Source organism: Aquarana catesbeiana, linkage group LG07 (assembly GCF_042186555.1).
Source record: "Aquarana catesbeiana isolate 2022-GZ linkage group LG07, ASM4218655v1, whole genome shotgun sequence".
Lineage (NCBI taxonomy): Eukaryota > Metazoa > Chordata > Amphibia > Anura > Ranidae > Aquarana > Aquarana catesbeiana.
Genome location: NC_133330.1, coordinates 325,761,971 through 325,775,903, shown reverse-complemented (window position 1 = coordinate 325,775,903; position 13,933 = coordinate 325,761,971). Strand labels below are relative to the sequence as shown.

Genomic DNA, 13,933 nt, shown 5'->3' with positions numbered 1-13,933 from the left:
GTCGCTCCTTCTAGCGTTAGGGCGACTTTTGTCGCAGGAGGTCATTATGATAGTTCCCGCAAAGGACCAGGGATTGGGCTTCTATTCCAACCCTTTTACGGTCCAAAAGCCAAATGGGGATGTCAGGCCCATTCTGGACTTAAGGGATCTGAACCGATTCCTAAGGATTCAATCCTTCCGCATGGAATCAATTCGAACAGTAGTTCCCACCCTGCAGGGAGGAGAATTTCTGGCATCAATAGACATCAGAGATGCATATCTGCATGTGCCCATTTTTCCTGCTCATCAGAAGTTTCTGCGCTTCGAGGTAGGAGGGCGCCATTTCCAGTTTGTGGCTCTGCCTTTCGGGATAGCCACTGCATCTCGAGTGTTCACAAAAATCTTGGCTCCTCCTCTGGCCAGATTAAGGGCTCAGGGTATAGCTGTCATAGCATACCTAGACGACCTGCTCTTGATAGACCGGTCGGTAGCCTCTTTGAATGGAAACTTGAGGACCACGGTCAGGTATCTAGAACACCTGGGTTGGATCCTCAACTTAGAAAAGTCTTTCCTAAAACCAGTAAGAAGACTGGAGTATTTAGGTCTGATTATAGATACAGGCCAGGAGAAAATATTTCTACCCCAGGCAAAGATCACTGCTTTGAGAGAGCTGATTCTGACAGTAAGGACCAAGAGGGGTCCCTCAGTCCGCCTTTGTATGAGGCTACTAGGGAAGATGGTGTCTTCATTCGAAGCAGTTCCCTATGCTCAGTTTCACTCAAGAATGCTGCAACACAGTATTCTGTTGACCTGGAACAAGAAGGTTCAGGCATTAGACTTTCCGATGCGCCTGTCGCATGCGGTGCGTCAGAGCCTCAATTGGTGACTCATACCCGAGAACCTGCAGAAGGGGAAATCCTTTCTACCGGTTACCTGGACGGTGGTAACAACAGATGCCAGTCTGTCAGGTTGGGGAGCAGTTCTGGAACAGGCTGCGGTCCAAGGGATATGGTCCAAGACAGAAAGGACCTTACCCATCAACATTCTGGAGATCCGGGCGATACATTTAGCTCTAAAAGCCTGGACTATCAGGCTACAGGGTTGTCCGGTCAGGATCCAGTCCGACATTGCCACAGCAGTGGCTTATATCAATCATCAGGGAGGCACCCAGAGCCGAGCTGCTCAAAAGGAGGTGAACCAGATCTTAGTCTGGGCAGAGATGCATGTGCCATGCATATCGGCAGTTTTCATCCCGGAAATAGAGAATTGGCAGGCGGACTATCTAAGCCGCCAGCAGTTACTTCCAGGGGAATGGTCTCTGCATCCCGACGTCTTTTGGGCCATATGCCAAAGATGGGGGGTTCCAGATGTAGATCTCTTTGCATTCCGATTCTACACAAAGATAGACAGATTTGTGGCAAGGACAAAAGATCCTCTTGCATGCGGGACGGATGCGTTGGTGATTCCGTGGCATCGGTTCTCACTGATTTATGCATTCCCGCCTATTCTGCTACTACCACGGCTCCTTCGCAGGATCAGGTAGGAAAGGAAGTTGGTACTTCTGGTGGCCCCCGCTTGGCCCAGAAGGACTTGGTATGCAGAAATAGTAAGGATGACAGTAGGTTCCCCATGGACCCTACCGGTACGCCCAGACCTGTTATCTCAAGGTCCAGTGTTCCATCCTGCCTTACAAACGCTAAATTTGACGGTTTGGCTATTGAGACCCACGTTCTGAAGAGTCGTGGGCTCTCAGGTCCTGTCATATCTACCTTGATTAATGCAAGGAAGCCAGCTTCCAGGATGATTTATCATAGAGTCTGGAAAGCTTATATAACCTGGTGTGAATCCAGAGGTTGGCATCCCAGGAAATATGTCATAGGTAGAATTCTTGATTTTCTACAATTAGGATTAGAGATGAAGCTGGCCTTGAGTACCATCAAGGGCCAGGTCTCTGCTTTATCAGTATTATTTCAGCGGCCACTTGCTTCGCATTCTTTGGTCCGAAATTTTATACAGGGGGTGATGCGTCTTAATCCTCCGGTTAAAGCGCCCCTAAACCCCTGGGACTTGAACTTGGTCCTGGCTGTGTTACAAAGACAGCCTTTTGAACCAATAAGTCAGATTCCTTTGGTCTTGTTGACAAGGAAGTTAATTTTTCTGGTGGCCATCTCTTCTGCTAGAAGAGTATCAGAATTAGCAGCTCTTTTCTGTAAGGAGCCTTATTTGATTATACACAAGGATAGAGTGGTACTACGCCCTCATCCTAGTTTTTTACCGAAGGTGGTTTCTGATTTTCATTTAAACCAAGACATTGTTCTACCTTCCTTTTTTCCAGATCCCTGTTCTCCGGAAGAGAGATCTCTACATTCGTTGGATGTAGTAAGAGCAGTTAAGGCCTATCTAGGGACAACTGCTCAGATCCGCAAGACGGATGTTTTGTTTGTGCTGCCAGAGGGTCCCAATAGAGGACAGGCAGCGTCAAATGCTACCATTGCTAAATGGATTCGACAGTTGATCATTCAAGCTTACGGTTTGAAACAGAAGATTCCTCCGTTTCAGATCAGGGCACATTCAACAAGGGCTATTGGTGCTTCTTGGGCAGTGCATCACCGGGCCTCTATGGCTCAAATCTGCAAGGCCGCAACCTGGTCTTCAGTTCATACATTCATCAGATTTTATCAGGTGGATGTGAGAAGGCATGAGGATATCGCCTTTGGGCGTAGTGTGCTGCAGGCAGCGGTACAGGGTCCTCAGGTCTGATTGCACCCTACTTGGTCGTGGTTCCCCCCCCCTCAGGTAGCATTGCTCTGGGACATCCCATTAGTAATTACTGTGGCTCTGTGTCCCATGATGTTCGAGAAAGAAAATAGGATTTTTTAAAACAGCTTACCTGTAAAATCCTTTTCTTTCGAAGGACATCACGGGACACAGAGGTCCCGCCCCTCTTCTAATACACTATATTGCTTGGCTACAAAACTGAGGTATCCCTGCAAGGGGGAGGGATTATATAGGGGGTTGAACTTCCTGATAGGGTGTGCCAGTGTCCAATCACCAGTGATACCTATATAACCCATCAGTAATTACTGTGGCTCTGTGTCCCGTGATGTCCTTCGAAAGAAAAGGATTTTACAGGTAAGCTGTTTTAAAAAATCCTATTTTTCTGGTGGTATTTGATCACCACTGGGTTTTTTTTATTATAAAACATATCCAATAAAATTACATTTTTTCATAAATTTAGGCCAAAATGTATTCTGCTACATGTCTTTGGTAAAAACCAAACTGAGTTTTTGGGGACACTATATTATTGGGGACACTATATTATTGGGGACACTATACTATTGGGGACACTATACTATTGGGGACACTGTACTATTGGGGACACTGTACTATTGGGGACACTATACTATTGGGGACACTATATTATTGGGGACACTATACTATTGGGGACACTATATTATTGGGGACACTATACTATTGGGGACACTATATTATTGGGGACACTATACTATTGGGGACACTAGTGTAGTTCTGATCAAGATACGGCGGTGATCAGCAACTTATAGTGTGGCGGACAAGCTAGCGTTAACTGACACTGTTTGGGAGGGACACTAAATGACACATGTCACTATTGAAACTAATAAAGTGATCAGCAATAGTACTGTACATTGTACTAATGGTACTGGCTGGGAAGGGATTAACTTCAAGGGGCAATCAAGGGGTTAACTGTGTGCCTAGCAAGTGTAATGTGTGCTGTTTTTACTAGCAGGTCTGTCTGTCTTTTTGTTATTCTCCCTGAAATTAGTTGATTTCAGGTTCGAAGAAACCAATAGATCTGTGTCTTTGCAAAGAGTTCTGTGTCTTTGCAAAGAGTTCTGTGTGTTTGTCAACACACAGAACTCTGTGCTGTGATTAGCCACAACCAATCAGCAGGTTTCAGCCAAAATCATTGGCTGAAACCTGCTGACAAACTTGTGCTGTGTCCAATCATAGCATGGGTTTGCGGCCAAATCAGAAAGTACACCCTGACTTACGGGTACGTCGTGGTGCCTGACTGTGCTGCCTGCTGGCAGAACATCTACTGTAAACGTGTCGACAAGAGATTAACTTACCTAGAAAAATTGAGAGGCAAAATAAAATTTCCCTTTTGTTGTCTTGTTCATTGTTTGAGTCAGCTAATTGATGACTGTGTTGAACTGATTTAGGTCATATATGCAAATATTTGCATTGGTTGTGGAACAATTGCCGTTCAATTTGGTTTTTATTACCAACATACACAGATAATTTAAATTATATAATTTAGAAGAAATAAGATAATAAGGCTCAAATATGCTCCACTGATTTCTTGTACGATCAGAAACAGTCACGTGCCTCTTTCTGGTGTTTTTGCCACAAAAACTAAGCTTTTAAGCTAAATATTGATCAAAGGCTCAATTAAATTTACTGCATAATCTTCCGAGCCCGGATGTAATTGCAAAATATCAACTTAGGACATTCATATGATAAAGCTGCTAAAAATGGATTAAGTGAATCTATGTCAGAAACCATGAAATCAGGCCGAGACAGAAGTACAGTTAAATCACACTTGTTTAATAATAAAAGTTAGTAAAAAGAACAAAACTTAGTCAAAACATAGCCAAAGTTCAGTAACCGGAACGGATAGTCAGCCAAGCCAGAAGTCAGGGATCAATGCAGTGGAACAGCAAGCAGGGTCTGGAGCCAGAAGGGATGTCAGTAAAGCAAGTCTTGAACAGGATCGCAGGAGATAGTTTCTGTGATGTTGACTAAGTGGAAGGCAGAGATCCTCTCGACTGGACGGCTTAAGTAGGCGGGACTGACGAGCAGGATATCAACAACAGCTGAGTAACTGTGGAGAGATAGGAGCTGGCAATTAGCCGTCAGCTGAGCGGCCAGCTCAGAGAAGGAAGGGCTGAGCCCAGCCCTGACAATCTAGAATTTAAGGATTAACCGTGATATTCAAGCCAAATACAGGTATATTCCAATGACTGTTCATAAACCCTACGCGTTTAAGGGGCTACAGATCCACCCCTTGCGAATTTTCACAGCAGCTGGTTATAGTAGATATCTGCCATAACCAACAGGGTTCTCTTGATCAATAAAGGTATAGAATTAAGCTTCTCAAGTGGCATGAACTTTTGTACCTCAACACTTATCCCAAAGTTGGATATCCATTGTAAGTCTTTGACCATCAGAGAACAGCATTCCAAAAGTGGAACAAGGTCTTGTTTACAATGGCCATTCATGGTCTGTCAGCCACTTTGAAGGAGGTCTGACTCTAGGCTAAACCCTTAAGTACCAATAACCCACTTACTTTGGTCCATCAGTACCACACACACACAGAACCAGCAGGGGGATTCCTTGGCCTTCCAAATGTGTTGGCTACTGTCTTTCCACTGGTTGACCCAGATGCAAACTCACAAATATTAAGGAACGCCCAGCTATATATTATCAAATCCACATAAAGTCAGGAAGCATAAACCAGGCGGAGACAGAAACTGCAGTTAAAATCACACCTTTAATAAAATGGCAACAGTTCAGGAACGTAGTCAAAAACTGAAGCTAGGGTTTGGATGTCAGAGTGGGTAATCAGATGAGCTGGGGTTAAGGAAGTCAGAAGTCGGCGTAGTAAGGAGCAAAAACAGGAACAGATATCAAAAGAGAAGTCGGCCAGGCCAAGTCATATACAGGAACACATTGGAGATCATAGACCACGCCAGGGCATGGAGGAAGTGAGCAAAGCTGTGTAAATAGCCATAAGAGGCTGGCTGTAGGCTGGACTAATGAGGCAGGTAATGGCAACGAGATGAGTCACTGAGTTAAATGACTGGCTGGTAATAAGCCGACAGCTGAGCAGCCTCTGTGCAATGGAAAAGAGCTGCTAGGAGCCCAGCCCTGACACTTAGGATGTCAGTGGATGATCTTCTGCTAACGTCAGCTATCCCATAGAAATACATGTATGTCCATTTTTCATCCGTTAACGGGCCTTACACAGTTTTTTTTTAACAGAAAATGTTTTATTTATCTCCAAAAGAGAAATAAACAATGTAGACAGTTTCATTGTGCTACTTTCTTAAGCCTTGATGAAGGGGGCCATAGTTGTAGACCCCGGAATGTAATGGATTTATAAAATCTGTATTTGGAATAAACTTGTACTTGAACTTAAATATAGTGTGGTACCTCAATTCTGGATCATGGTCCAGAATCAACCGAAGGTGATCATGGTGTGCACAAGCTGCTAGCCCAGTATTTAAATTCTCTATATCTATACCACTACTATACTACTGGATAATCACATGAACAGAAAAAAATCAAGCACCAAACCAGTTCAAAAGTCTTTATATCCTTTATTCTTTACTGTGAAATCACAACCAGTGGAATGACCATAGCCGGCGTGCATCAGGGTCCAAGGAATCCCCCTTTAGTGATCCTGCTATATAGCTGTTAAGCTCTAGGTATCTGCTTTTGTTACTGCCTGAGATATCTGTTCAGGAGGTTTCATTATAAACCACATTGGAAATATAGCAACCAATAGACATGTGCGGTTCGTTTTGTTTCGAATTGAAATTTGGACTAATTTTCTGTTTTTCCAAAATTCAGATGATCCGAATTTCTGAATTACAATAGTAATTTAAACAAATCTGAAATAACGAATCAATTAATAGTTTTCAAATTGAATTTGAATCATTTTCAAATTAAATTTGAATTTCCAAAGAGAATAAAATAAAATAAAAAATAAAGGAATAGAATAGAAAAGAATATAATGGAATAGAAAAGAATATAACAGAATAGAAAAGAATAGAATAGAAAATAAAGGAATAAAGTAGAAAAAAAAGGACTAGAAAATAAAAGAATAGAGTAAAACAGAACAAAATATAATAGAAAGTATTTTCTATTCTCTTTTATTTTGTTCTTTTACTTTCTATTCTATTTTGTTCTGTTTTACTCTATTCTTTTATTTTCTAGCTTTTTTTTTATTCTATTCCTTTATTTTCCATTCTTTTCTATTATGTTATATTCTTTCCTATTCCATTATATTCTTTTCTATTCTATTCCTTTCTGTTCTATTCTATTTTATTTTGTTCTTTTAAAGGAATAAAATAAAATGGAATATAACCATCTTCTGAAATTCTTCTGAAATTTGAATTTCGAATAAAATAAATTTGAATTGAATAGAAAGAGTATAATATAATAGAAAATAAAATAGAATAAAAGAATAGATTAGAAAAAAAAACAATTAATTAAAATGGAATAGAAAGAATATAACCATCTTCCAAAATGTGAATTTCGAATAGATTCAATTCGAATTTCAAATGAAATTCGATTCAAATGCAATTCGAATGGAATTTGATTAGAATTTCGAATAAACCACACAAATTCCGAATTAAATTACGAATTAAACGAATGTAACTAAACAAATTATTATTATTTTATTGAATAATAATAAGATTAATCAAGTTATGTCCGCCCTTACAGTGACTATTATCTCATTTATAGATAGTGATCATGTCTTCTCCTAATATAGAACTGTAGGCAAAACTTTTTTTTTCCCTAATTTTGGATAGGGCAAGTGAGGGTTATAACCCCCCCCCCACACACACACACACACACACACACGTGTCATATTTTGGAGATTTCCATTCACTTCCTTTCTTATAGCCAAACAGTGAGAGGAAATTCCTGCAAGTTAAGGGAATCCCTTGGACCCCCCAGGTCACCAGAACTAGTGTCCCCACTAGAATGTGAATCTCCCTAATGGGGACACAGACCGCAAAAAAAAAAAAGGTTTTGCCTTTAGTTCTACTTTAGGCATCTTCACTCTCAGGTAAATAGGTTTAGTTTACTTGGTTGTCCCTCGTAAATGAGATCCCCCAGCCCCCTTATGAATTTCTCTGCCCTTCGTTAAAGTTTTTTTCTAATTCTAGGACATCCTTTCCATTGATTAGGGACCAAAATTTTAAATGCATACTCAATATGAGGCGGAACCAATGTTTTGCCCCTCAAATAAATACCCTTTAGTTAACGACGGCCTGGCACTGCTAGTTCTATGGTCCTCTAGGACCCCCAAATCCATTTCCATCACTCATGTTTTCGGTGTCATTTCTTGTTTTAACAAAAGGCAAAAGTGCAGAAACCTTAAAGGAGAAGTACGGGGAAAGCTCGTTTGGCTGTACTTCTCCTGTGGATCACAGGACTGCAGTTTGTTCTGCACTCCTGTGACCTGTTTTCAGCAGACAGCGGGATGACGTCACGGAAGTCGACCCACGCTCGGGAAGGATCGTGATCATAAAGTCGGGATCCGCCCACAACTCTGGACTGGCACCCGGCTCAGCTTCTCAGCGAACAAATCAAACGAAACAATTTGATGTAACTAGCGAAACAAAACAAATTTTTTTGCATTCTGCACATATCTAGCAACCAAAACCCAAGCCCTGATGAAGGATGGATTCCTTGATCTCCGAAACCTGTTGGCTTATGACTTTCCACTGGTTGTGACTTCATTGTCCAGAATAAAGGATATGGACTTTTTAACTAATCATTTTGGCACTTGGTTTGTTCTGTTAACCTGAACTTCTTAAGTTAGGCGTGTCCCACTTTCCTGGGACTGCCCCCATTCCAGTCCAGAGCCTCTACTTTATTTCATTACATACTACAGGATGATAATATAAAATAAATGTGAAAAGTAAACATTTATTTTATATTATCATCCGGGTTCCAGCACTCTTTATCCACTTTCCCAAGCAAAAATAAGTCCTTAATTGGCCAATTAGATCTGTGCATGTATGATCACTGTTTAGTTCTTGCTGAGAAACCATGTTTGTTATTTATCTGCTGTCAAGTGTTTTTTATTTTTGCAGCATCTTTTATTGTCTCTTTTCGATTTTTAGATGACAAACACTCAGATACTACAGCTACAGTTTCACACAGGTTTCATAGCACTCGGAACAACAGTGTTAAAATTTACAAAGTAAGTATAAATGTACTTTTAGGTTTTGCATTTTAATGTCTGTGTTTAGATTACTCTGTTTTCTAAGAAAAAAAAACAAGAAAAAAAAACAGACTTGGCAGTGTGGGGACTTTGTGGGTGCTTAGTATAATAAAATGAATATATGACAACAAAGTATGAAAAAATAAATTATTTTATTACAACAACATAAAAAGGGGAGTCAAAGACAGTGGTCACACTAAAAGGAACAAACGTCACCTATTCTGTAAAGTGTATCCGCATGTCTATTCAGTTTTCCACACATGAATTCAACATGTTTCGCCATGTGGCTTCCTCAGGAACATGCGTGGACATTTTTCTATAGGTGCATCCAGGAAGTGTGACTAAAAACTCTCTGCCGGTGGACTCTGACTCCAATGTTTAGGAGATTCAGAAATCATGCTATACTGAGTGATGCCAAGGCGGACCATTGGGCACCAAAATCCTCGCGGGAAGAAACACCGACTGATGCCTGATAACTCACTGAGAGGAGTATCCTTGGTAGACTTGAATACCGCTGTAAATTATTATTACATGAAGGGTTACTGTTAAATGAACAAGCTGGGAGCCTCGGTGTCCAACCAAAAAACACAGCTGCGACTGTGTGACTACATCCAGGTTAGGAAATCCACACCAATTTGTGCTGTATGTGTTTATCAAATACGTATGTTGAGAAGACTTAAGCCGTGTAAACTTGGTCTCCGAATTCGGAAATTTAAAAAAAATTCGGAACTAAACGAATTGCACATGTCTACCAAATGTGCTCTCATTTCCTGCTGAAACCTTTACTTTGATTGAGGCTCCATTCACACCTAAACAGAGCGTCTTTAATCCTTTTCAGGCATTTTTTTATTATTATTTTTTTTTTTTTTTTTTTAGCATTTGTACTGACCGTTTTGGGTGTGTTTCAGAAAGTAGTTACTAGTCAAACACCCTCATACAGCACACATTACGCGTGTTTTTCAGGTGCTGCCATTGAAGCCTTATTGAGGCCAAAACGTTCAACTCTGCCCCAAAAGGGGGCTTGTTCTTTCTTTTGAGCAACACGCTCAAGCTTCCAGCAACACTACACTCAGGTGTGAACAGGAACCATCGAATATAATGGAAATTCTAGTGTCGGTAAATGAATGCAACTTTCAGACCATGTCCCCTTCTCCCACAGGGGGGCGGTAGTGTCACCACGGGTGGAAGGCTAGCCCAGCAACACGTGTAATGTGTGATCTTCTGCTGCATCTAGAACTCATGTGAACCTAGGCAGAAAGTGGGCTCCTAAGGGGCTTATTTATAAAAACAATTTGCTGTATGAGAGCTCCCCGTACAGCAGGGGTAGGCAACCTGGGGTCCTCCAGCTGTTGTGGAACTACATTTCCCATGAGGCATTGCAAGGCTGGCAGTTACAATTGCTCTGGGGCATGATGGGACTTGTAGTTCTGCAACAGCTGGAGGGCCCCAGGTTGCCTACCCCTGCCGTACAGTGTCTAATACCCTGTTTCCCCGAAAATAAGACCTAGTGTGATTGTCGGTGATGGCTGCAATATAAGCCCTACCCCCCCAAATACGCCCTAGTTAAAGTCCTTGTAGGTCTTCTTTTCAGGGTAGGGCTTATTTGGGGGGTAGGGCTTATATTGCAGCCATCACCGACAATCACGCTAGGTCTTATTTTCGGGGAAACAGGGTATGTGTATTGACTATGATTGTCAGCTCCATCTAGTGGCCATAATGCAGTATTTTCCTGCAATACTGCAACAAGGAAGAAACGCTGCATTATGGTCATTAGATGGATACATTGCAGGGCTTATTCATGATGGATTTGCGAATGCTGAGGGGTCTATATATAAAAATGCTGGGGGTCTATCTATAAAATGTTTTTTTTACACAAGATTCACACGACTTTGACCTCAGATTTGCACATTTTTCTTACTGGATTCAGTTAGAATCATGTCTGAATCCTGGGGGAAAGTTGTGGGAATATTGTATGAACACATTTATAAGCAAACTCCTTAATGTCTGCCTTGATAAATTGTAGACATGTGCACTACAAAAAATGTGTTCGTTTTCACTTCATTCGTTTTTTTGCTTTTCTCAGAAATTTTAAAATTCGGAAATCCAAAAATTCCGATTTCCGAATTTTCAAATTTTCAGAATTCGAGAAATTCGGAAATTCAAAAATGTGAAAATCTGAAAAAAAGAAAACAGCAGTAAAATTCAAAATAATAACTAATACTAATAATAATAATAACTAACTATTAAATTATAGGTATTGGAATTTCCTTTCAAATTTGGCTGTTTGTGAACGTAACAAATATGAATTTATCCGAAGTTACGAATTATCTGAAAAAACGAATGCTGCATCTAAACCAATGGAACAAATTAATAATAAATAATAATAATAAAAAGGTTTTATTATTATTATTATTATTAATTATTATTAGATTGTTACGTTTCATTCTTATACGGCATTCGTTATTTCAGATCATTCGTAACTTCGGATAAATTTGTACTCGTTACGTTCACTAAAAGCCAAATTTGAATGGAAATTCCAATACCTATAATTTAATAGTTATTATTAGTTATTATTTCAGATTTTCGGGTTTTCGGATTTTCATTCTTTTGAATTTTCAGATTTTTCTTATTTTCGGATTTTCAAATTTCCAAATGTTAGAATTTTCAAATTTCCGAATTTTCGAACATTCTAAATTAGGAAATTAGAAAATTCAGATTTCCTAATTTCGGATTTTTGAATTTCTGAAATTTCAAATTTCCGAACTTCCGAAATTTTCGAATTTCCGAATTTCTAATTTTCGGAGTTTTGGAATTTTTGTCAAAATGAGTTAAAAAAATGAATTCGGAGCTAAACGAATTGCACATGTCTAATAAATTGTTTTAAATGCAATAAACCTTGCATGACTCTTTTTTATTTAAATCCTCAGGCCTGAGCTTGACGCGTGTGATTCTCCAGACAAGTATCCTCAGCTGTTTCACATAACGCTTGACATTGAGATCGAGTCCACAGACAGACAGACGGACCTCACCCCTCCCTGGGAAAATTTTGTATCGAAGGACATTAACCCCAGCATCCTCTTCTCTTCACAACAGGAACAGCAGGAAGCCCAGGCTGTGGGGGGTAAGCGATGGCGATGGGGTGCCGGTCACTAAAGCCTCGTACACACGATCAGATTTTCGGACGACCCTTCGCCCGTTTTTTGTTGCATGCTAGTCTCATGTGGAAAGTTAAGAGGTTACTCACCATACGAAAATTCTCTTATGACAGAATTCAACTTAAGGAGTGATGTAATGTGTTGAATTGTTGTGTATGTATTCTTTCATTTCTGAGCATGCGTAGTCTTGCTCTTACGATTTTTTTTTTGGACGAAAACTGTACTAATTATACGAAAATCATACGTTGAGTTCACGTACGGCGAAAATTTTCATAGTCTGCACATCCAGCTTTTGTCTTCCGAAAAACTGGCATCAGCTGTCGAAAGCACCGTACTAACGATCCAAAAATCGACAGATCGTTCATCAGATGAAATTTAACTTCCGATTTTCGTATTTTGTGTACGGGCCTTAAACGCTTCAGCCCCGGAGGATTTGGCTGCTCAATGACCAGGCCATTTTTTTTGCGATTCGGCACTGCGTCGCTTTTATTGACAATTGCGCGGTCGTGCGACGTTGTACCCAAACAAAATTGACATCCTTTTTTTCCCACAAATAGAGCTTTCTTTTGGTGGTATTTGATCGCTCCTGCGGTTTTTATTTTTTTGCGCTATAAACAAAAGAAGAGTGACAATTTTGAAAAAAACACAATATTTTTTACTTTTTGCTATAATAAATATCCCAATTTTTTTTAAAAAAAAGCAAAATTTTTCTCAGTTTAGGCCAATATGTATTCTTCTACATATTTTTGGTGATAAAAATCGCAATAAGCATATATTGATTGGTTTGCGCAAAAGTTATAGCGTCTACAAAATAGGGGATAGATTTATAGTATTTTTATTATTTTTTTTACTCGTAATGGCAGCGATTTTTATCATGACTGCGACATTATGGAGGGCACATCGGACAATTTTGACACATTTTTGGGACCATTGACATTTATACAGCGATCAGTGCTATAAAAATGCATTGATTACTATATAAATGTCACTGGCAGGGAAGGGGTTGACACTAGGGGGCAATCAAGGGGTTAAATGTGTTCCCTAGTGTGTGTTCTAACTGAAGGGGGGGAGGGGACACACTAGGGGAGATGACAGATCGCTGTTCATACTTAGCATGAACAGACGATCTGTCACTTCTCCCCTCAGAGAACTGGGATCTCTGTGTTTACACACAGAGGTCCCGGTTCTCGCCGTATTACGAGCGATCGCGGGAGCCCGGCGGTCTCGGGGCACTCGCATCGGCTCTGGGGGGCGAGCAGCGGGCGCCTAAACGAGCGACGTACCATAACGTCGATTCGCCTGCCCGCGCCATTCTGTCGCAGTAAAACTGTGGCGGCTGGTCGGCAAGTGGCCTCTTTCAGGTTTCGGAGACTGAATGGTTTCCAACATTCAAACCTGAGGAGCAAATGATGAAGGAGCTTGGCGTCCTCCTGATCAATGTCTGGGAAATGCAAAAACAGTCAGAAAGCTCCTCTAAGCCTAGGTTTCCGCTATTGCGACCTGAAAGTTGCGTGATTTTGCCGCAGTTTTTTTGCCGCGATTTTGACGCGACTTGAAGCAATGCCTGTGTGTTCTTGAGGTCTATGGACCTCAAAACGCGTCAAAGTGGGACCAAAGTAGTGCAGGGACTACTTTGAAATCGCACAGATATGAGCGGTACTCATTGGAAATCATGGGGGTACGACTTGTCGTGCGACTTTGCAGATCCCAAGTCGCACGACAAGTCACACAAGTGGAAACGTAGCCTTACCCATTACTGCTGTAGCTGTGATTTAAGTGCCTTGATTTAAGTGCC

At 40.8% G+C, this 13,933-nt stretch overlaps 1 protein-coding gene across 5 annotated transcripts in view; it reads left to right on the top strand.

Annotated features, from left to right (window-relative positions):
- The window catches only part of DNAJC6 (DnaJ heat shock protein family (Hsp40) member C6), a 140,299-nt gene that overhangs the window by 87,700 nt on the left and 38,666 nt on the right, over positions 1 to 13,933 (top strand). For all 5 annotated transcript variants that reach the window (XM_073593798.1, XM_073593799.1, XM_073593800.1 and 2 more), the window contains 2 exons: positions 8,883 to 8,962; positions 11,911 to 12,104. In XM_073593798.1, coding sequence (XP_073449899.1) covers positions 8,883 to 8,962; positions 11,911 to 12,104 — 274 coding nt within the window. The remainder of the gene's footprint in view (positions 1 to 8,882; positions 8,963 to 11,910; positions 12,105 to 13,933) is intronic.